The following is a 20,403-nucleotide window of genomic DNA, read 5'->3' on the forward strand; positions in this document are numbered from 1 at the left end:
AATTAAATAAAACTCCTATTCCGGGACGAAAGGGGTATATATTTAAATTGGTGATCAAGGCGAAAGTTGTACTCCATTAATTATCAAGAATATTTCTAATAAAGCAAAAATGCCGGTTCGATGATTATAATATTGAAGTAATATCTCGAATGGAAAATAAAAATAGCAAAATAAATTATAGGGGCCGAATTTTCAACTTTTTTAATGCGTTAGGACTTAGGAATGACATAATAAGATACAACACAAAACCTTGTTAGAACATTTGCATCTCAATCTCAATCTTCTCATTTACTTTTCAGATGTTTTTCTTGAAATTAGGATACAACCTCAAAATTATTGAATTAAATCTCTTATGTCACGTAATTAAGCCAAAGATAGACTTGTTTTCATTTTAGGGTTTCAGATGATATTTTACCGCAGATTAGAACAAGGAAAGATATAATTGTATAAGTTTCTATCATGGTGGAATATGAAGTTTCACGCCTTTATTGTTCACTTCATAGACTTATCAATTTAGAATAATAAAATGTAATTGGTAGGGAATGAAATGTGGAGGAATCCTAAGCTTAATTAAAAGGGTTAAAAACTATTGAAAAGTTTCAAATTATGTAATGGGAATAAGTTCTTATTTTCTTTAAATAATTTGCAGGTGGGGCGACGACCCTCCCTTTCATTTAGATGCCCATTTTTTCTCGAACAAGCCAAATATTTTATTTTAAGTACAAAAATATACCAATATTGATTCCATTTTTCTTGTCTCTTCGATCTCTATAGAGTTGGGAAGTGAAAAAACGATGGATGAATTTTTTCGTTAGTGGCATAACAAATATTCTGACGAGTACAAGTAACTTTATTATTTTCAGGGTGGAATAATAATTTTTTCACAAGAGAAATTGCTTGATATATTGAATTAAGGGAAAGTCAAGATTATTTCAGATGAAGGTTTATTTATTTATTTATTGTATATAATGATAAATAAAAAAATGGGTTGGTGCAACAGATGTTTTTATAACTAGCTTCCATTCAAACCAAACCAAAATTAATGGAAAGAGGCAATAATTTAATACTCATTTGGGTTCCACTCAGTAAGATCAAATCTTCCATGATGATTATTATGTGTGTCCCACACACCAATTCTTTGACTAGTAAGGAGTATTTAATTTGCTCCAATTCCTCTTTTTGGGGAGTCATGAGAGGGAGAGGGAGAGGCCGATTAACATATATTCATGATTCAACATTAATAACGAAACACACGAGCAAAAAAATAAATTAAAATACGAAACTAGTTGATGGACCACCAACCAGATCTAGTTATAAATAACCAATTAACATATATTCATGATTTAAGAGTTGTTATAAAGAATAAAATAGGGAGTAGTAAATTTTAGTTATGACATGTACTAATCCAATTTATATAGGAGTATATAAACTTCTTTACATTTTTCATAAATTTAGAGCGAATATAAGACAATCAAATAATGTGTAAATCAACTCATCATGTCCATCTTGCACGTGTTATAAAGTGCAACTTTTACATATATATAAGTACTCATCCATTCTCTTTAGGTCGAAATTGAAGCTGATTTTTCATTTAATAATTTATACTAGTATTCAATGTTAATTCAATAGGAGTGGTGTGAGAAGTTTAATTGAATAACCTGTCTTTATAAAATATCTGGGTTATACGGGAAGGCCGATTAACTCGAGCCCATATCTGCTAATTCGAAATAATCAAGCAATAAAATTTGAAATCTTCTAAATCTAAATCGCAATAACAAAAATATGAAGTCTTCGAGGCACATCATTCATTTCCTTTTCTGCTTAAGGTTTGACATTTATCTTTATTCACAATGAGTGATTGAGTAGCAATTAATTAATTTAGAGCTAGCTAGGTATAATAATTTAAATTTGATCAAATTTTGATAAAATAATAGTAATATTTAAAAATAAAATATGAAATTGTGATCAACATTTATGATTTAAATGACTGTATATAAATGTGCTTTCCGTATCTATTCATAATAACTAATTTTTTTCTTGCATACAGATATATGTAAGGAAAACCACTAAACTTAGACAAAAAACACAATATTTTACCAAGTATGCAATGATGCAATTGGACCAACTTCTTTGTCTGGCCATTGACCAAAGTAATAATTACGTTTCTTTGTTATGATTAAGCTTTTAGAAATCAACTAAAAAAGGAATCACGAAGCAGAAGCAGAAGCAAAAGCAAAATTCTTGGATGAATGGGAATCCACTCCACTGCAAAAGAAGAAGCAAATAAATTACAGTACATAATTGAAGAGAGAAACTTATTATACTAATATAGCTGCACACTCACTTGATGAATAAAGATCAAACGAGCAACCTATTATATCATTAATCCCATTCTCCAATAAAATGAAAACAAAAAATTAAAAATAGTATTACTAGAATAAAATTTTCGATAAATCTTATTTATCCCCATTTTTTTGTTAAACTCCTAATTTTATTGAATAACACACCATTAGTTTTGGTGGTATCACTGATTAATTTTAGATATGGTGAATTAATTTGATGAGATACTTAAATATTAAGATTACTGTTTTTTAGAATGTAAAATATAATAAGGGTAATTTAGTAAGGAAACAATATAATTAATAATAAACCAGTTTAAACAAAACCGATTCGGTTAAATTAAAAAATTAAGGACATCATGTACGTAGAATTTATGTACGTTTATCTTTTCCCTTCATTTAAAAGTAATGCTAGCAACATTATTGAACTTATTTATATTCGTGTTGGATTAGTAGTAATAAATAGTTTATTTATTTCAAAATTGAAAAAAGAATTTTATAAGCGACAAACAGTGGGAATGTTGGATTCAGACATTAGAGAAACAGTAATGCAATGAAATATCCAAATCCCAATACGCATGTTGTCTTTCTTACACTCAATCCAAAGACAATCCACAGCATGATTATATTTATACCAATCTTTCTAAACTTGTAGTACTACATTTTTCAGTTTGAATTAGGAGTATATTTTATTTATAAAACCCATAATTTAATTCATTTAAGAATAAAATGAAGATGTGCATCTTTTAACACAAATATAGTACTATGTTCTTCCCCTACATGAATTTAGAAGACAAAAAAATTACATCCACATGCGTAAAATGACATCATCAATATAAAATACACTATTAATATCGACCATTGTATAATATGGTAACAAGTTCGAATAATATTCGAAAAACATTAGGGGGGCAAAAGTGTGACAAGATTCTCAAAATTTAACATCACTGAGGAGCCCATCCACTTTGTTTTTGCAGTTCAAATTCTTTGATGTTGCACTATGATTGGAGGATTCCTGCTTTATCTAAATTCATTTAAAAAACAATAAATATGGCTATCTATATATTCTTTTCTTGCAACTTTGATGGACAAGTGGTGGGTCACCCTTTTTGTTACAAAACCTCAGCTTTTCTTTTTCTTGGAAAATCTGACAATCTGTGAAACAAGTGCTGCTGCATTAGTATTAGTAGTAACTAGTATGGCAAGCTTCAAAAATAGGAGTACTGTTACTTGCTTACCACCAAGTTTCTAGTTTTTGGCATTTTTTTTTATGATTTCTTCAAACTAACAAGAAACTGAAAATTCCCTTCACAAATTACTATTTTCCTTTGTTTCTATTCAGAAAAAAAATAGCCTCATATCTGAATTCCAAATTTTCCTCAATGGAAAACACTGTTTTCTTGTTTCTGGCTTTCTTCTGTTTCTGGTCTTATTCCATGGCTACGCTCACACCAAATGGTGTCAACTTAGAAGGTCAGTTTATTTCTTTCTGATTATTTATAACTTACATATACATGTCCATCAAAGATCAATTTTTTTTGTTTAGTGGAGGCTTTGATGGATATAAAGAAGTGTCTGATTGATCCTCATGGAGTTCTGAACTGGGATGAGAATGCTGCTGATCCATGTGCCTTTTCTATGGTTAACTGTCTTCAAAATAATGTTGTCATACTGTAAGCTAAACAAATCCCACTTACTAAATGAAAAAAAATTGAAATCAATTTCACATTCTTGCATGATACATTATGCTAATTGATGCAGAGCAATACCCAGCCAAAGTTTGTCAGGGAAAATATCAACAAGTATTGGGAACTTGACACACCTCACAAGTCTGTGAGTATCGAAATCATCATTAACCGACTCGTAACGTTCTTTTTTTAACAGAATTTGTTGGCTTGTAGGCTGTTGCAGGGCAATAACATAACTGGGGAAATACCTCCTGAGTTGGGAGAGCTCCCTAAGCTTCAACAGCTTGATCTCTCAGATAATTTGCTCACAGGAGAGATACCTCTTTCTTTATCTCACCTAAGAAGCCTTGGATATATGTGAGCGCCTCTTTTTGTGACATCAAACTCAAGTTTATTTTTCTTCATTTCATTAACTTGTGTGTTTGTGGTGGAAATAGGAGGTTGAACAATAACAGTCTGACTGGAACTATTCCTCAGGCTTTGGGAAACATGACACAGCTGAAATTTTTGTAAGCTTCTAATTCCATTATTTGCATACTGCAAGAATTGATTTTGATATGTTTTTCATGATTTCTCTACTATTTTAAGGGATTTGTCATTCAATAATTTGAGTGGGCCAGTGCCAAAACTTCTTGCAACAACATTCAAGTAAGTTGTTTTTTACTCATTTAATGGGATTTTAGCATGATTACCATGTTCAAGTAAAGTTGATTTTCATGTCTTATTGCAGTGTTTTGGGAAATCCTATGATATGTGCAACTGGCAAGGAGCCAGACTGCAATGTCACTGTACCAATGCCTCTCTCTTTCTCTCAGAGTAAGAATTCATAGACATAAAATATTTTGTTACTGGTTTGTTTTAGTCATATCCATTTTTTTTATGATCTCTTACTTTTCATCCATTGGGGAAGTTCCTCAGCCATCGTCATCGAGCCCGGATAGCCACAGAGTCGCGCTTGCCCTTGGCTCGAGCCTCGGCTGCATCTGCCTACTGGTTCTTGGATTTGGCTTCCTGCTGTGGTGGAGGCACAAGCACAACAAGCAGATATTCTTTGATTTTCATGGTAACAACTGTCACCAAATACAATCACTTAAAACTTGATGTATTTTGAGGAAAGTAACCTTTTTTTCATTCCCTCCTGAAAAATTTCAGAACAACATGAAGAAGTGTGCCTAGGCAACCTAAAAAGGTTCCAATTCAGAGAGCTCCAATCTGCAACACACAACTTCAGCAGCAAACACTTGATAGGGAAAGGCGGTTTTGGCAACGTCTACAAGGGGTGCCTCCCCGATGGCTCAGTCGTGGCTGTGAAGAGGCTTAACGATGGAAACAACAGAGGCGGAGAGATCCAGTTCCAGACAGAGGTGGAGATGATCAGCCTAGCTGTCCACAGGCACCTCCTCCGCCTCTACGGGTTCTGTATCACCCCAACAGAGAGGCTCCTTGTCTATCCCTACATGTCCAATGGAAGCGTTGCTTCGCGCCTCAAAGGTAGAAGAATGATGCAAGATTTCCCTTTTCTTGATTAGACTAAACAGATATGCTATAAAATGCAGGGAAACCATCACTGGATTGGAGTACAAGAAAAAGGATAGCTTTGGGGGCAGCAAGGGGTTTGCTATACCTTCACGAGCAATGTGATCCGAAGATCATTCACAGAGACGTCAAGGCGGCTAACATACTACTTGATGACTACTTTGAGGCAGTGGTGGGTGATTTCGGGCTAGCAAAGCTTCTTGATCACCGCGATTCACACGTTACCACAGCTGTCCGTGGCACAGTGGGGCACATAGCACCGGAGTACTTGTCCACAGGCCAATCCTCTGACAAAACAGATGTTTTCGGATTCGGGATTCTTCTGCTAGAACTCATCACTGGCCAAAGGGCACTAGAATTTGGCAAAGCAGCAAACCAGAAAGGAGCCATGCTTGATTGGGTGAGCAACCAACTAACCAACCAACTAACTTCAATTCCAATGTTGTTTTCTAACAAGCATACTGGTTGGTATATAGGTGAAGAAGATCCATCAAGAAAAGAAGCTAGACATGCTAGTGGACAAGGATCTTAAAAGCAACTATGACCGGATTGAGCTGGAGGAGATGGTGCAGGTGGCCTTGTTGTGCACCCAATACCTCCCCTTGCATAGGCCGAAGATGTCGGAAGTGGTGAGGATGCTGGAAGGAGACGGGCTGGCAGAGAAATGGGAGGCGTCGCAGAGAGCAGAGACAACTAGGTGCAGGGCTAATGACTTCTCAGCTTCCCAGAGATACTCTGATCTTACAGATGATTCATCGATACTGGTTCAGGCAACGGAGCTCTCTGGACCTAGATGATGGATCCTATTCTACAATAACACCAAAATTTTGCAGGCCAAACAAAATCAAACAAGGAGAGTCCAGTTTTGGAGGTTGCAAGTTGTAAAAATAATGTTATAAGGAAGCCCAGTTTATCTACATGAGAGGGTCTGATATTTAATTTCCCTAATGTATATTCGTCCCCTTTCTCAACTATATACTATGCGAGTAGAGTTATATCATATACTCTTCTGTTCCACCAAATTTGCCTTTATTTTATCATCATAAAACTTTCTTTTACTAAAATGGCCGCACTTTTAAATTGTTAATAAAAAGGCTAATCACAAAGAAAGAATAATTTAGATTTTAGAGAAAATCTGAACTTCAATTATTAGGCAAAAACCAACATGAAGTTTGATATGCACAAGTTACATAGCAGAAATCACATTGGATCATGAATGAAAACAACAGATGCTTGTGGAGAAGCGCGTCGAAAGCTCGCCAACTCAACTAACATAGACACACTTGCATCTGTCATGTTAGTAGGTCTAATAGTCATTTCTTCAAGACAGGGTGAATGTTCAAGCAAAAACTTGATAAACCCCATTTCAACGGGCATGCCAGACACATCACTCAACTTCACGGTCTTCAACTCATGCAATGTGGCATCATCAAATGCGTTCTTGTCCCAGAACTGCAAGTCCTCGGGCTCAACTTTTGTGCGAGAAGCTGTAGAAACCTACATTCATGTGTGAACATAAACGAGCTGCTAATAGATAGGTGCATCTAATTTATGCTAGTCGAGCAAACTTACTGAGACCTGTAGCGTCTTCAAAAGAGGAGAATTTACAATCAGTTGAAGCACAACGGATACTTCCTTAAGGTCTTCAAAGCTAACTTCATATAACTCGATATACTTCAAATGGTGATAAGTCATTAGACTACGTCCATGGCCAATACCTACGCTCACAAACTGAAAATAAAGGGATTCATGAGTTTATACTTTTAAATTGACTGCTACAAGTTTCTCAAAACTACAACTATTAACTACACAACATATCGGATGGAAAATCATCTAATGTGTTACTAGATTAACGAGGTCACATAATACCTTGACAAAGTACACCTTCCCAACCAGCCTCTCGAGCTTGGCAGCACCACCAAGAAACACTTGTCTAAATTGCAGCTAGAGCTTTGTTCCAAGTGCTCAACAATATGATCACTCATATATAGATTTATATTCACAGCAACCAAAAGTGGGGTGTGTGCAAGACATAATTCCATAAATTCACCATCCACAGTCAAGTACTTGAGGTTTGGAGCATGGATAGTCAACTCTATGCTATCATAGGATGGCAGTGTCAGAGTCTCAAGGAGGGGGCAACCCGCAATGAGGCGATCATAATCATCTTGCGGGAACACAACCTGCTGAAAATCAATGTGTTTCAACCACATGAAGCCTTTGAAATCAGGCGGGGGGCACAACTCACAATGAACAAGCTCCAAGCGTGTCAGATGTTTGAAAGAGAAAAGGCTAGAGTGCGCCCTAAACCACTCGTCCTCTCCTAATTCAATGATCAACTCTTTGGCCTCTCTCCTCGAGAGAAAGAGAAACCACTGATCAACCTCAGCCGAGCCGCGCATATAAGAAGACTGGACAGAAAACTTGTGAATTGGACCATCATGAAGAAGCAAAAACTTCTGTATAAAATGCACAATTTCCTCATACTCGGCCACACCTCTGTCATCAAACACAAGATTGGTTATTGAGGCCCATCTATACCTCCACCTTGTAGATAAGATGCTTGTTCTCACAACATCCTTGATTGGAAGCTTTGTGAGTATGGTTTCTACAATGCTATCTGGCAAATCACTAATCAAATCCCGCACTGAATCCTTTTCCACTTCAATCATAGTCAGATCGAAAGAAATCCTATTTGCAAATATCTCCATCAGCATTAGTATATGATCAAGATTCAATCAAGGTATAGTTTGAGCATGATGATACAAAACAAAAACAAATTATACGCAGAACTCATTATAAATCCCTATTTTATCTATAAATCTTGAAAACCATGTTTTTTCATGGAATAGTTTGAGCATAAAACAAGTATTACAAATACCTTCATTAGAGTTGTATATGATCAGTGATCACGATTCATGATTCGAAACTAGCAGAGAAACAAGAAATTCCCAGAAACTAGATCTTTCTCAATCCCTCTACAAGCATAAAGAATAAAAAAAATAGCCCTAAAATAATTGCAAGCATAAAGACTCCACACTTCGAGAAACACGCAAGAGGTGGTCATATTAATCCAATTTCTACAAAAAATCTCAACTTTCTCACCAACTACTAATCGCTGATAAATTACTGTCTCGAAGGAAATCCAATTTACACTCAACGAAATCGCACAAAGAAATGGAATCTTGACTATTGAGACAGCTCAAATAAGAAACCGTCGAAACGAAATGTACCTTGAGAAATCAATCGCGACTGATGAAATGATATTAGAATTGGGGCACTTGTAGCAATTGATGGAAGCTCGAAATTGTTTTGCCAGTCGGCGGAAGAGAGTTGCTATGAAATGGGCAGGCAGCAGCTACGTCGATTTGCGTGCGTTTAAGGAGGCAAGTTTTTATCGTTTTTTCCCAAAATTTGTAACGATTATTGTAATTTTTAATTACCTCTACTTTTATTTAATTTTCATTTATATTTTGAAGTCTAAATTATGAAGTATAAGAAACAAAAATACTGATTTTGGCAACAAGGGAAAAAGTTGAGTTGAACATCATAATCAAAGGAAACATCAACTCCAAAAAAAAGTCGAAATTTTGATCATAATCAAAACAACATAAACTCTAAAAAAAGTAGAAATTTTGATTCAAACCGAAGTGGTATACTTATACAAGAAATGTTTGTGGTGAAAACAAAAATAATGAAATAAGTAGATGCATCAACTTCATTCTTGCAGGAAGGCTTCAAGTGTTGACAAATCTGCAGTTCCTCCTCACTTCTCCATTAGTATAAGTATCAGCATTCGTTATATTCCCCAATTTCACCATAGATTCCGCGAACTGTTCGAAGAAGGCAACTGCATTTTCAGCATATTTTTGGACAAGTTTCTTGGTCTCAACTGCTAGAACACTGGAGTAAAGTTCTTGATCCGAATTGATCAGCCCCTCTCCCCTCAGCAGCATCTGGTAGTAGGAGTTGTCGAACAGATTGGGCGTGACGTAGTCCATGGCTGATTCGTTCTGGTCCGATGATCCCTTTATAGGTGAGCACACTGATTTCAGTTTGCTCAGATAGCTCTTTGAGGTTGGATTTGTTCCTGCAGTTGTAGAGAAGTCTCCGTAGATTCTGTCCCTGAAGTTCACGCAACGAGCCATGCCGATAGTATGAGCCCCTACCACAACAACATGCATAGTATTATCCATATTCCATCATAACCATACATGGAATAAAAAACTGATGTGTTTCTTACCAGAAAGAGCAACCATGTCAGTGACAGAGAGGCCTTGATAGATGAACTTTGAGATAATGGAGGGAAGGCCGTCGTCTGCGGTGGGAAGGTTAGCATCACTGAGAGCATAGCCTGCAGTTTTTGAGTCCTTCCTGCCTAGTGGAACAGGCCAGTAAGGTCCACCAACCTGCACCATCAAAATTGAAAAAAAGTTGAAATCTTGATGCTTAGTTTAGTGAAATGTGTAATTTGTATGTGTATATATAGAGGTTTGTACCAAGATGACTGCATCTCTAGCAGCAATGGTGAGGATGTCAGCACAGGAGACTGTAGCAGGGCAGTCGGACTCGAGCCTGTTCTTGATCCTGTCAATGATTCTGAACCCCTTCAAGGCATGTATGTTGTTGGACGCCTTCTTCTCACCCTGAAGTGTGATTGTGTCATCCAGCAGCACTGATGCATCGCACCCCTGCATCAATATGAATCGAAAGAGTGTCACAAAAACTCGCTGTACCAATGTTGTAGTGTGGGTGTCAAGAAGGTGACCTGAACGAAGCAGTCGTGGAAATGCAATCGCAGGATCAAGGCTGCATTGCGCGGATCAGAGAGCACCGCGCATTCCATTTCTTTCTGGACTACTTCAAGCACGGAGGGGCACGTTGATTTGTAGTAATCTAAGGTTAGAGGCGGCTCACTTGCGTGCAAGGTTAATATGCTAAGAGCCAAGATGAGCAGTTGCAGAATGAGCCCTTGGGAGTGAAGAGAAGCAGACATTTTCTTGCTAAATCTAATTTGTTGGATTGTTTCAGAGACAGAGAGATTGTCAAGAAAGCCTTTTTGAGCATGTATTATATAAGTGAGACTTAGCACATAAATTCAAACAATGGCTGTATTTTGTTTGAGTAAAAAGTTGTGAAAGTGTTTAGTCAAGAGAGGATGTAACTACTATCAGTCTGGTTGGTGGGATCTCCCAAACCAAATAATAGGGTTGTAGTACCTTTTAATCAGCTGTACATAAAATTTGGGCAAGCAACCAAACCTAAGTGTTTGGCTTATTTTTCTTGTAATATAATGATGGATGTTTTACCCCTTCAACTTTTCTACTGTCAAATATAATAGAAAAAATCTGTCTTGCTATATGTTGTTGAGGATATCCAAAAATTTCCTAACCGCTTGATAACAAAAAAAAAAGGAGTTTGTTCGTTGGATGCATGATCTAAGGTGGACTAACAAAAAGAGTTTGAATTTTGTTAATGATTAAAAACAAAAAAAAAAACACAAAAAAATGGATTCTTGATGTAACTATATGCTATAAGAGAAGCTACTAGTTACTTGTTCAAATTTGATAGTACATGTTAATACTATAACTATAAATTTGTCACACATAAATTCAATTTCAATACGAAATGTTGAAATTAATTCAGGTACAAGAAAAATAGTTGTCTTGATTCTTACACAAAGACACCTATGTATAATTCTTGATTTCCAAGCAGTTTCAGATCAAGGAAATTTTGGTCACAAGTTAAAAATGAACATTCAGAAATTAAGTTGGCATGAAGATGAAGTTGTAGCTACTATATTGATGAAAATAAGTGCATGATAACAACAATGTCAACTTTGATGGCCTAAAAAGGGAGGAAAACTGAAAGTACAAAAAAACAAACATGATCCAGTGACATCGTTTTGCTTCTAAGGACTCATACATCACGTATACAGGTCGGAATCAGTGCGATCCTTTCTCCGGCTCAACTTCAGATACGCCTTCTCGTAGTCCTCATCAATGGTGTAGTTTACGCCTGATAAGACATTCCCAACCAAGAGAGACTTGACCAGGGACATCACTGGAGTACCAAAATCAGGCCATGAAAGGCATAAAGTTCCCTTGATCTTCTTCAATTGACAACGACTCAACAGAGCAGCAGCCAAGCCATCTACCATGCTTCCTGATGGATAGTAATCCATACCTTTGACGAAAGAAGCATTGCCATCAGAATGTTTTCTTTCCAGTGACGTCTCCAGCTTGAAGGCAATGGTCTCGTCAGGAGATAGCCTGCCACGAAAATTGTGGCTTTGAACAGAATCCAGAATCAAAACCCTCTGAGGTGTGATCTTTTCACCAATCAGCAACCTAGCCACTGCATTAGCTCTCTCTGAAGTAACAGAGTACTGAACCAGGACGATCATGATCATTTTATCAGCTTCATTGAGGGCATATATGTTGCATGATTTGTTTCGAAGTGAAGGCTTAACAGAGTTTCCAGCTAAAGGGATCTCGGGGAGAATAAGTGTCCCAATGAGATTTTTGGAGGACAAGTGGTGTAAGAGGTGAAGAGATGGGGAAGACATGGCAATGAGGAGAAGTGAGGGGGAGAAGTTTTTCTTTAAATTAGCACATGAAAACACCAAAAACGGAGATGGAAGCGAAGGTGGTGGTGGAGTGAAGTTGTTTAGATCTTCCAAAAGAAGTCTTGAGGGAGGTGGAATGTCTGTTATCACATCGTCCATCTTGTTTATCCCAGTCCTGTACCCTGCGAATTCATGCAACATGCAACATGCAACAAATATATCAACTTATGCTCATGTACATTTGAGCATCAAAACAGATTATATAAGTGAAATGAAGTTCACAAAGCTTAATAAGCTACTTATCAATCAACATGTCGTAATCTATGCTCTAAAAAAATGTTCCACATCCTATATATTTTGTTTTTAGCAGTGATATTAGATGGCCTCAAGAAATTAGATGAAATATCCCACTGTATTCGAGGTTGCATCATATTCATAAATCATAAGCAACAAAAAGCTTGTCTATACAACCATTTCTTCTTACAACATTCTACTACAAAATTGAGTGAAAACACCTACAGCAGAAATTAGTAACTGCACTTCAGACATGGCTGAGTCGAAACTGCAAAGTTGTTATTCAGCCAAATGGATTGTTACACATCCGATCACTATTTTACAATAAATGATTTAAATTGAAAATGAAACAAGAAGATTTTTCATGTTAAACTCAAGCCACCGAACAGAGCATACATACTATGATGGTATTGGCATGAAAACGATTGAAGCTAAAACAGAGTCTACTAAGGAAAGAAACAGTCATTTGCCCAAACTATGATTATCTCCGAGCACGAATAAGCAACAACAGAATTATTTCCAAATAAAACTAGGGTTTTCTCCTAGAGAGATACAATTTCAGCTGCAGAATCCTACTTAGCCACTAAGCTACACTATAGAACAAAATAATTTGTTGTAGCTGGAAAATCATTAACGGATAAGCAGATAGAACATTTAACGATAAAAATCTCATCACTTACAGCCAACATTTCGTTCAGAGAAGAACAAAGAGATCAATAGGCCTATCTTGACGAGAAAGAAAAACTCATCGCATTCATGAAATTAAAACAGAATTATTAGAAAAGGCGCAGCACAAACCTAGCTGAAGGAGCGGCGGCGACGGCGAAGGCGAAGGCGACGGCGACAGGGAATCGGAGAAGGTCGGCTGTGCGTTGATGAGAGAAATAAGATCTGTAAAATTAAATAATCAAAGAAATATATCGCTCAACAAAAGCTTTTGTGGCAAGAAATGGAGTACTACTAGTTTTATGCTTTTAAAATATAAATACATTTATAAAATTTAAATAATTTTAAAGGTTTCTGTTTATTTTAAATTCATGAAATGCTAATTTTATGGTACTATTTAAGGATGATTAATACTCCTAATTTACCATCTGCTTCATGATAATTTAAACCTTTGATTTAATAGATGGAGAATAACGATTACAAACGATATTGTATTTCATTGCCTCGTGTACTAGTTGCTCTCTTCCTATAGTAACATTTTCTCGAAAACTAAAGCTTAGGTTAAAATCATGGAAATTTCGATTTTGGAAACAATCCTCACTATACGAAAACACTAGATTTCAACATATTGTATTTTTACCATACAAGTACTATCAATATTGATGATAGTACATTTTTTTGGTAAAGACATTATTTGGTAATAGAACTATACTTCCAAATTTCGAATCAATACATACCTACATAGAAAAGCACTAGATTTCAACATACAAGTATTATCAATATTGATGATACATTTTACAAACACAAACCCCGCTTTTTTAAAGATTACAAATTAGAAACATACCAATAATTACGTTAAAGGATTCAAAGGGTAAAAGTGCTCTATAGTCTATATTACCTCTGATCTTGGTTACTTGTCATTTTTTATTTTAGAAAATTTTAATATAATTGAGTCATTTTTATTTTTGGTAAAAATTACATTCTCTTTTATTTTATTGATCATTCACTTAACATAGTAATTTTGATCTCCATAATAAAAAAAATACCTCAATTAACAAGAAATTGAGAGACTACAAAGAAACATTATACAATAAAAATGGGCCTACATAGTGGCGTAAAATATTCATACCAACCCTACACGAGCTCAAGAAAATAAGATTGGGCCTACATATTTTAGCCTATTTAAAACATGGGCCAACCTAGCTATATATTGGGCCGGATAGGATTGCCTTGTCGGCTTTTATCATTTAGTAATACTTCATCTCCGTTAATGAAAATCTTAATAGCTTGATTTTTAAGAAATGGGAATGAATATAGATGGACAAAAATTAGTGAAATTTAAATTCCACTCCTCTATACTCCATTAGTTTTATCATAAAATATAAATGAAATAAATTAATAAAACATATTTATCATAGTATATATTAAAACTAATTAAATTAAAATGACAATATAATTATGTATTAGGAATGGGCGGAGTACTATATATTTCTCATTGTTTTTATAAAAATTATTTATTTTTGTTGAGTTGGACTGATCGGATTTTTTAAAATTTCACTTAGTAAGACCATCCACAATAGGCGCCCAGCGACCGCCCAGCCGAGCGCCGGCGCTGGGCGGTTCGCTGGGCTGTCTATTGCAGCCGCCCAGCGGCTGAGTGGAGAGAGAAACCGCGCAGCGCTGGGAGGTCGGCTGGGCGGTCCGTTCGGCGCTATTGCAGCGCCCGGATCGCCCAGCGCACCGCCTAGCGCGAAAAAATAAATTTTTTTTTCCGAAACACTATATATACGCGATTTGTTCGTCATTTTCATTCGCACCACTTGTTTTAACGAGTACTCTCTCTATCTTAATTTCTGTTCAAGATCAACAACGCAAAATGAGTAATGCTGGTGGTAGTAGTGGTGGTAGCGGAGGGGATGCTGAGGAGTACGAACGTCGAATGGCCGAGGCGTTGGACGCCTATACGACCAACGCGATAAACCAATGGATGGAAAGGGCCTTGCAACCGGCGATACCTCGACCTCCCCCAGTGGTCCACCGCCGCAGTGTGATTGATCGGGATCACGTAGCTGCACATCAGCGCCTATACGAAGACTACTTTGCACAGGAGCCTCGGTTCAACGCCAACCTTTTCAGGCGTCGTTTTAGGATGACCAGGAACTTGTTTATGCGTATTGTCAACGCTTTGGAGTCTCGATATCTGTATTTCCGCTTCAGACACGATGCGTCTGGCAGACCCGGCCACACACCTATTCAAAAGTGCACTGCGGCAATCCGGCAGTTGGCCTACGGAGGCGCGGCAGACATGTGGGACGAGTATCTCCACATCGGTGAGACGACTGCCTTGCAATGTCTGAAGAATTTCTGTCTGGGAGTGATAGAAGTATTCGGTGATCAGTATCTGCGAAAGCCTACCCCCGAAGACTGCCAAGATCTGTTGCGGATGCACGGGAGTCAGCATGGGTTCCCGGGTATGTTAGGCAGCATAGATTGTATGCATTGGGACTGGAAGAACTGTCCCGCAGCCTGGAAGGGGTTCTACACGTCCGGCTACAAGGGAAAGAATCCCACGATGATCCTGGAGGCCGTAGCTGATTACCGGCTTTGGATTTGGCACGCGTATTTTGGGATAGCTGGTTCGAACAACGACCTCAACGTCCTCAACTCGTCGCCACTTTTCAACGAGCAGTGTCAGGGCGTCGGTCCGGCCATCAGTTTTGTCGCCAACGGCAACCAACATGATATGGGCTACTACTTGGCGGATGGGATATACCCTAGGTGGCCCGTCTTTGTGAAGACGATCCGATGCCCAGGAGATGCGAAGAAGGCCTACTTTGCGGCACAGCAGGAGTCGGCGTGCAAGGACGTGGAGCGCGCATTTGGTGTGCTCCAGTCTCGATGGGCGGCAATTAAGGGTCCAACGCGTTTGTGGGATGTCCAATGCATTGCTGATATCATGTACGCATGTATTATCATGCACAACATGATTGTCGAAGATGAAGGTGGCGAACTGACCAATTGGGTCAACGACGATAATGAAGCCGGTCCAAGCCACGGCGTGGCCGCCCCCAACGTACGGAGTGGGGTACCTCACGATGAAGCCGGCCTCTTACAAGCACACGCCGACATGCGCCAAACGGCGGCTCATATTCGACTCCAAAAGGATTTAATTGAAGAGTTATGGGCACGGAGGATTGACCGCCATTAGTTTTTTTTAATTATGTAATTTTTTTAATTAATGTACTTTTTATATTTTATTAATATTAGTGAATTTTCTCATTTTTGTGTCGTAAATTTAATTCCGTATATTGTGTGATTTTTAATTATTTCATTTTGTATATATTTGTTAATAATGATGTGGATAGTATGTGGCTGGGCTATGGCTGGGCTATTGCTGGGCTATTTGCTTGTTTTGATGATGTGGCAGAAGGATTTTTAGTGCTGATGATGTGGCAGTGGCTGGGCTATGGCTGAGCTATTGCTGGACTATTCCTATTGTGGATGGCCTAAAGAAAGGGAAAAACTAGTTTATGGAACGTGATGTATATAATATATTCGTCTGGTCATAATGTTTCCATTTTTCCAAAGAAAATGCTGAATTTAGTATTATATCCTTCCAAAAAAAAATTTAATTTTAGTTTTCCATTTTAGTCTCATTTCCTTTTACAAAAAACTTTCTTGCCATTTCCTTAAAAATTATTAAAAATAAGGAATCTAGTCGGAGTGGTTAGTGGATACACGTGAAATTGTTGATGAAACAACATTTGCAGAATAAAAGAGCCCCAACACTGTCAACATCCCAATCCAAATTATACTTAGCTGCCACATTTTCAAACCAGTAACCAAAACGTGCAAACCAACAAAATGTTTCATCCAAACCCCAGCTAAGGCCCTGTTTGTCCCACTGATTGAAAACCTCCAAGAAACTGTCTCAAAATGGAGCCCAACTCCAGAAATGAAGTCAATTTCCGAATGAGAAAACACATAGACAATTCAACACACTGAGACAATGAATGCAAGTCCAAACAGAGAATAGGCCAAGCCATTGACACTGTGGTAGGGAACCACGCCGTTATATGGCCAAGCCGAGGCTCCAAATCAGATCGACATCCGTCCATTTCCTACATCAACCCTCTTATGCAAACATGTTATACTAACATCCAAGGAAAAAAAAAGTGATGATAAATACCCTTTACCTTTTTTTTTCTGTCAAGGGGTAGACCCCTTTTCAGCAAACATGCTATAACTTCCAAGAATGTGATGATAGCTAAGGTGAAAGCTACAAAAAATGTTACAACAACATTGTCCAAAATGCTAGTAAAATTCCATGATCATTGTGTTAAAAAAATAACAGCAAGGTTTTAAATGTGACTTCCTAATGCCATTTCAACCCAATACTAGAAGAATCCAAAAACACAGTTGGATTTACTGCATACTCCACATGAAAGGCAGCTCTCTTAGTTGATGACATGACAAAGGTTTCGAAGCCTTTTTCAGAGGTAAAATAATTGTATAAAGAGTACCTGAAATTGAAGGGTCCCTTGACTCCCTCCCTCTCATCCTCTTTGATACCATCACAACTTATAAAAAGGGTTCAAAACCACGACCACAACAAGTCTCATTTCGCATATTTTACCATGCTCGTGGGCGGGGTGGGGCTCCGCCCGCCTTTTGTCATCATCCACAGACAGCTTTATGCTTGTGAATACATAAAAAGAGCATCAAGATTTTGAGGGCCGACATTGCCGTAAAAGGGTCTAAAATCTCTGTTAATCATCAAGTGAAAAAAAAACTTAACCTGCAAAAAGGTCCCATCTTTAAACTTTATAAATAAAAGGCCACATATTGGTGTAATTCAATCTGCATAGACAGCTAATCAGTACTTTCATTTTTTTCATGCATGAAACATTCAAAGTGATGAAGAGTATTCCAGTCAAGAAATTCTTCCATAAATAGGACAAAAGCATCACAAATTTATATTCCCTCACCTCTCTCTACCAACAATGAATCCTTCCAAATTCCCTCAAGGCAGCAGCAGCAACGAGTCGGGGTGGACGGCATATATAGGCTCTCCACACGACGACGGCGATGATGATCAAGAGCATAGCAAAGGTGGAGAAGAGCACAAGGAGAAAGATGCAGATAGTGATGATTCAATGGCTTCTGATGCTTCCTCTGCTCCCAGTGATCAGTTTGGGCATTATAACAAACACCTTGGCTACGGATATGGAAAGGGCACCAGCGAGAGGAAACATGGTGGTAAGAAAGAGCAAAAACAAGGCGATATGAAGCAGCATGCTGAGAAGATTAAGGCAGCAAAAGGCAATGCGGATTGCGCTACGAGATCGAGAAAGAAGTAAGAATCGTTTCAATTTTTTGTCCTTGTTCGAGGTGAATGAGTATATAAGGATTGCAGAAGTTAGCAATAAGACATTTTGCAGTGTGTTCATTCTAGTAAACAGCTAGAATTTGAATTAGACAGCAGCAAGCAAGCTGTCTGATTTTTTTTTTCAGTAGTGAAATAGCTGCTGATTCCATTTGTTCTTTGCTAGTTGCAATCGCATAATTAAGCTTGTCAATTTGGAAATGAAGTAAACTCGGACATGTGAAATGAAGATGATGAAAAAATAATGTGAAATTCCCAACAAAAATAACTGTTTTAAAAAAGGTGGAATCGGACAAGAGGTTTGTTTATCTACATTAACCGGTTTTGTAATTTTTGACATATTGTAATAACATAAATCACTTAATTGTTACCACAACAGTTCACATGTAGTACTATTATTTACAGTGACCAATTCCTATTATATACAGTAAGCAATTTCCAAGATGCTAAGGCATTGTATACAGTAAGCAATTTCCAAGATGCTAAGAGCATCTCCAATGGCGGACGTCCGGTCGGACATCCGGTCGGACGTCGCGACGGGCGACCGGGACGTCCGCCATTGTGGCGTTTAGGGTCGGATACGGACGTCCCGTGAGGACGTCGGGTGTCCTCGGACGTCGGCGCGACGGGCGGGCGGACGTCCGCCATTGTGGCGTCCAGTCGGACGTCCGGTCGGACGTCCAGTTTTTTAAATTTTTTTTTTAAAACTCTATATATACGGCTCGTCGAATTTTATTTCATTCGCACCACTTGTGTTAACAAGTTACTCTCTCTACATCTAATTTCAAGTATATCTAGAATGTCTAGTGAAAGTGATAGCGAGAATGAGTTGGAGGTCGCTGTTGAAGGTGCGATAGAGAGGCTGCTACAACAGAAGTTGCAGCGGCGGCAGCAGGCGGCGGTACCTCGGCCGATCCATCGTCGAACTCAAGTACCCCGTGACCACATTGCTGCACATATTCGGTTGTATGCGGACTACTTCGCTCCGCAACCGCGTTTTGGGGAAGCCTTATTCCGGCGACGCTTTAGGATGCATCGTCCGCTGTTTCTGCACATCGTGGGTGCTTTAGAGAGAAGATACCTGTATTTTAGGATCAGAGAGGATGCAGCTGGCAAACCCGGACTCACGCCCTTGCAGAAGTGCACTGTCGCAATCAGACAACTGGCGTATGGAGGCGCGGCCGACATGTTTGACAAGTACCTCCATATTGGCGAGTCGACAGCCGTCGAGTGTCTACAGAATTTTTGCGCGGGCGTGAGAGCGATATTCGGGGAGCGGTATCTTCGGAGTCCGAGCCTCGAAGACTGTCAGATGCTGATAGATATGCATGGGTCGGTGCACGGGTTCCCTGGGATGTTGGGCAGCATAGATTGTATGCATTGGGAATGGAAGAACTGCCCGCCGCCTGGAAGGGGATGTACACTACCGGCTTCAAAGCCAAGCATCCCACGATGATCCTTGAAGCTGTAGCTGACTACCGGTTGTGGATATGACATGCTTATTTTGGAGTCGTCGGGTCCAACAACGACATCAACGTTCTCCAGTCGTCGCCCCTGTTCAACGCTCAGTGCAATGGCGTTGGTCCCGCCATCAGTTTCGTCGCCAACGGCAACCAGCATAATATGGGGTACTATTTGGCGGATGGGATATACCCAAACTGGCCCGTCTTTGTGAAGTCAATCAAGCATCCGCTCGGACAAAATAAGACATACTTTGCGAGCCGTCAGGAAGCAGCGCGCAAGGATGTGGAGCGGGCATTTGGTGTGCTCCAGAGTCGGTGGCGGTTGTGAAGGGTCCTGCACGGCAGTGGTATATTCCCAACATCGGCGATATCATGTACGCATGTATCATAATGCACAACATGATTGTCGAAAATGAAGCTGCGGAACTGACTCAGTGGACCAACGAAGATGATACGGGTGCAG

General features: G+C 38.6%; 4 protein-coding genes and 1 pseudogene across 4 annotated transcripts; 2 read left to right on the forward strand and 3 right to left on the reverse strand.

The window, feature by feature from the left end:
* The first annotated feature begins 3,427 nt into the window (after positions 1-3,427).
* LOC121797994 (protein NSP-INTERACTING KINASE 2-like) lies at positions 3,428-6,563 on the forward strand. Its single transcript, XM_042196803.1, has 11 exons — positions 3,428-3,812; positions 3,886-4,012; positions 4,101-4,172; positions 4,241-4,384; positions 4,465-4,536; positions 4,616-4,675; positions 4,758-4,843; positions 4,938-5,090; positions 5,180-5,518; positions 5,584-5,963; positions 6,040-6,563. The coding sequence occupies exons 1-11, from the start codon at positions 3,722-3,724 to the stop codon at positions 6,358-6,360; spliced, it is 1,845 nt and encodes a 614-aa protein (XP_042052737.1). The 5' UTR covers positions 3,428-3,721; the 3' UTR covers positions 6,361-6,563.
* Positions 6,564-6,685: 122 nt separating this feature from the next.
* Positions 6,686-8,940, reverse strand: LOC121797995 (annotated as a pseudogene).
* A 134-nt stretch (positions 8,941-9,074) lies between these two features.
* LOC121797996 (peroxidase 11-like) lies at positions 9,075-10,696 on the reverse strand. Its single transcript, XM_042196804.1, has 4 exons — positions 10,332-10,696; positions 10,063-10,254; positions 9,807-9,972; positions 9,075-9,728 (listed from the first exon to the last, which is right to left on the reverse strand). Exons 1-4 carry the CDS (start codon positions 10,557-10,559, stop codon positions 9,301-9,303), a joined length of 1,014 nt encoding a protein of 337 aa, XP_042052738.1. The 5' UTR covers positions 10,560-10,696; the 3' UTR covers positions 9,075-9,300.
* Positions 10,697-11,339: 643 nt separating this feature from the next.
* LOC121797766 lies at positions 11,340-13,359 on the reverse strand. The gene is made up of 2 exons (XM_042196473.1): positions 13,224-13,359; positions 11,340-12,313 (listed from the first exon to the last, which is right to left on the reverse strand). The coding sequence occupies exon 2, from the start codon at positions 12,288-12,290 to the stop codon at positions 11,490-11,492; it is 801 nt and encodes a 266-aa protein (XP_042052407.1). The 5' UTR covers positions 12,291-12,313; positions 13,224-13,359; the 3' UTR covers positions 11,340-11,489.
* Positions 13,360-16,836: 3,477 nt separating this feature from the next.
* On the forward strand, positions 16,837-18,678 carry LOC121799423 (protein SOB FIVE-LIKE 1-like). Its single transcript, XM_042198781.1, has one exon. The coding sequence runs from the start codon at positions 18,095-18,097 to the stop codon at positions 18,449-18,451; it is 357 nt and encodes a 118-aa protein (XP_042054715.1). The 5' UTR covers positions 16,837-18,094; the 3' UTR covers positions 18,452-18,678.
* Positions 18,679-20,403: the final 1,725 nt, after the last annotated feature.

Source organism: Salvia splendens, chromosome 4 (genome assembly GCF_004379255.2).
Source record: "Salvia splendens isolate huo1 chromosome 4, SspV2, whole genome shotgun sequence".
NCBI lineage: Eukaryota > Viridiplantae > Streptophyta > Magnoliopsida > Lamiales > Lamiaceae > Salvia > Salvia splendens.

Bases quoted from the DNA above. Each gene is read 5' to 3' on its own strand.
- LOC121797766 (XM_042196473.1), bottom strand. From the start codon at position 12,290: ATGGACGATGTGATAACAGACATTCCACCTCCCTCAAGACTTCTTTTG.
- LOC121797994 (XM_042196803.1), top strand. From the start codon at position 3,722: ATGGAAAACACTGTTTTCTTGTTTCTGGCTTTCTTCTGTTTCTGGTCT. The intron at 4,173-4,240 runs GTGAGTATCGAA...GTTGGCTTGTAG, and splicing joins TTGACACACCTCACAAGTCT to GCTGTTGCAGGGCAATAACA. The intron at 5,964-6,039 runs GTGAGCAACCAA...GTTGGTATATAG, and splicing joins AAGGAGCCATGCTTGATTGG to GTGAAGAAGATCCATCAAGA.
- LOC121797996 (XM_042196804.1), bottom strand. From the start codon at position 10,559: ATGTCTGCTTCTCTTCACTCCCAAGGGCTCATTCTGCAACTGCTCATC. The intron at 10,255-10,331 runs GTCACCTTCTTG...ATATTGATGCAG, and splicing joins TCCACGACTGCTTCGTTCAG to GGGTGCGATGCATCAGTGCT. The intron at 9,973-10,062 runs GTACAAACCTCT...TTGATGGTGCAG, and splicing joins CTAGAGATGCAGTCATCTTG to GTTGGTGGACCTTACTGGCC.
- LOC121799423 (XM_042198781.1), top strand. From the start codon at position 18,095: ATGAATCCTTCCAAATTCCCTCAAGGCAGCAGCAGCAACGAGTCGGGG.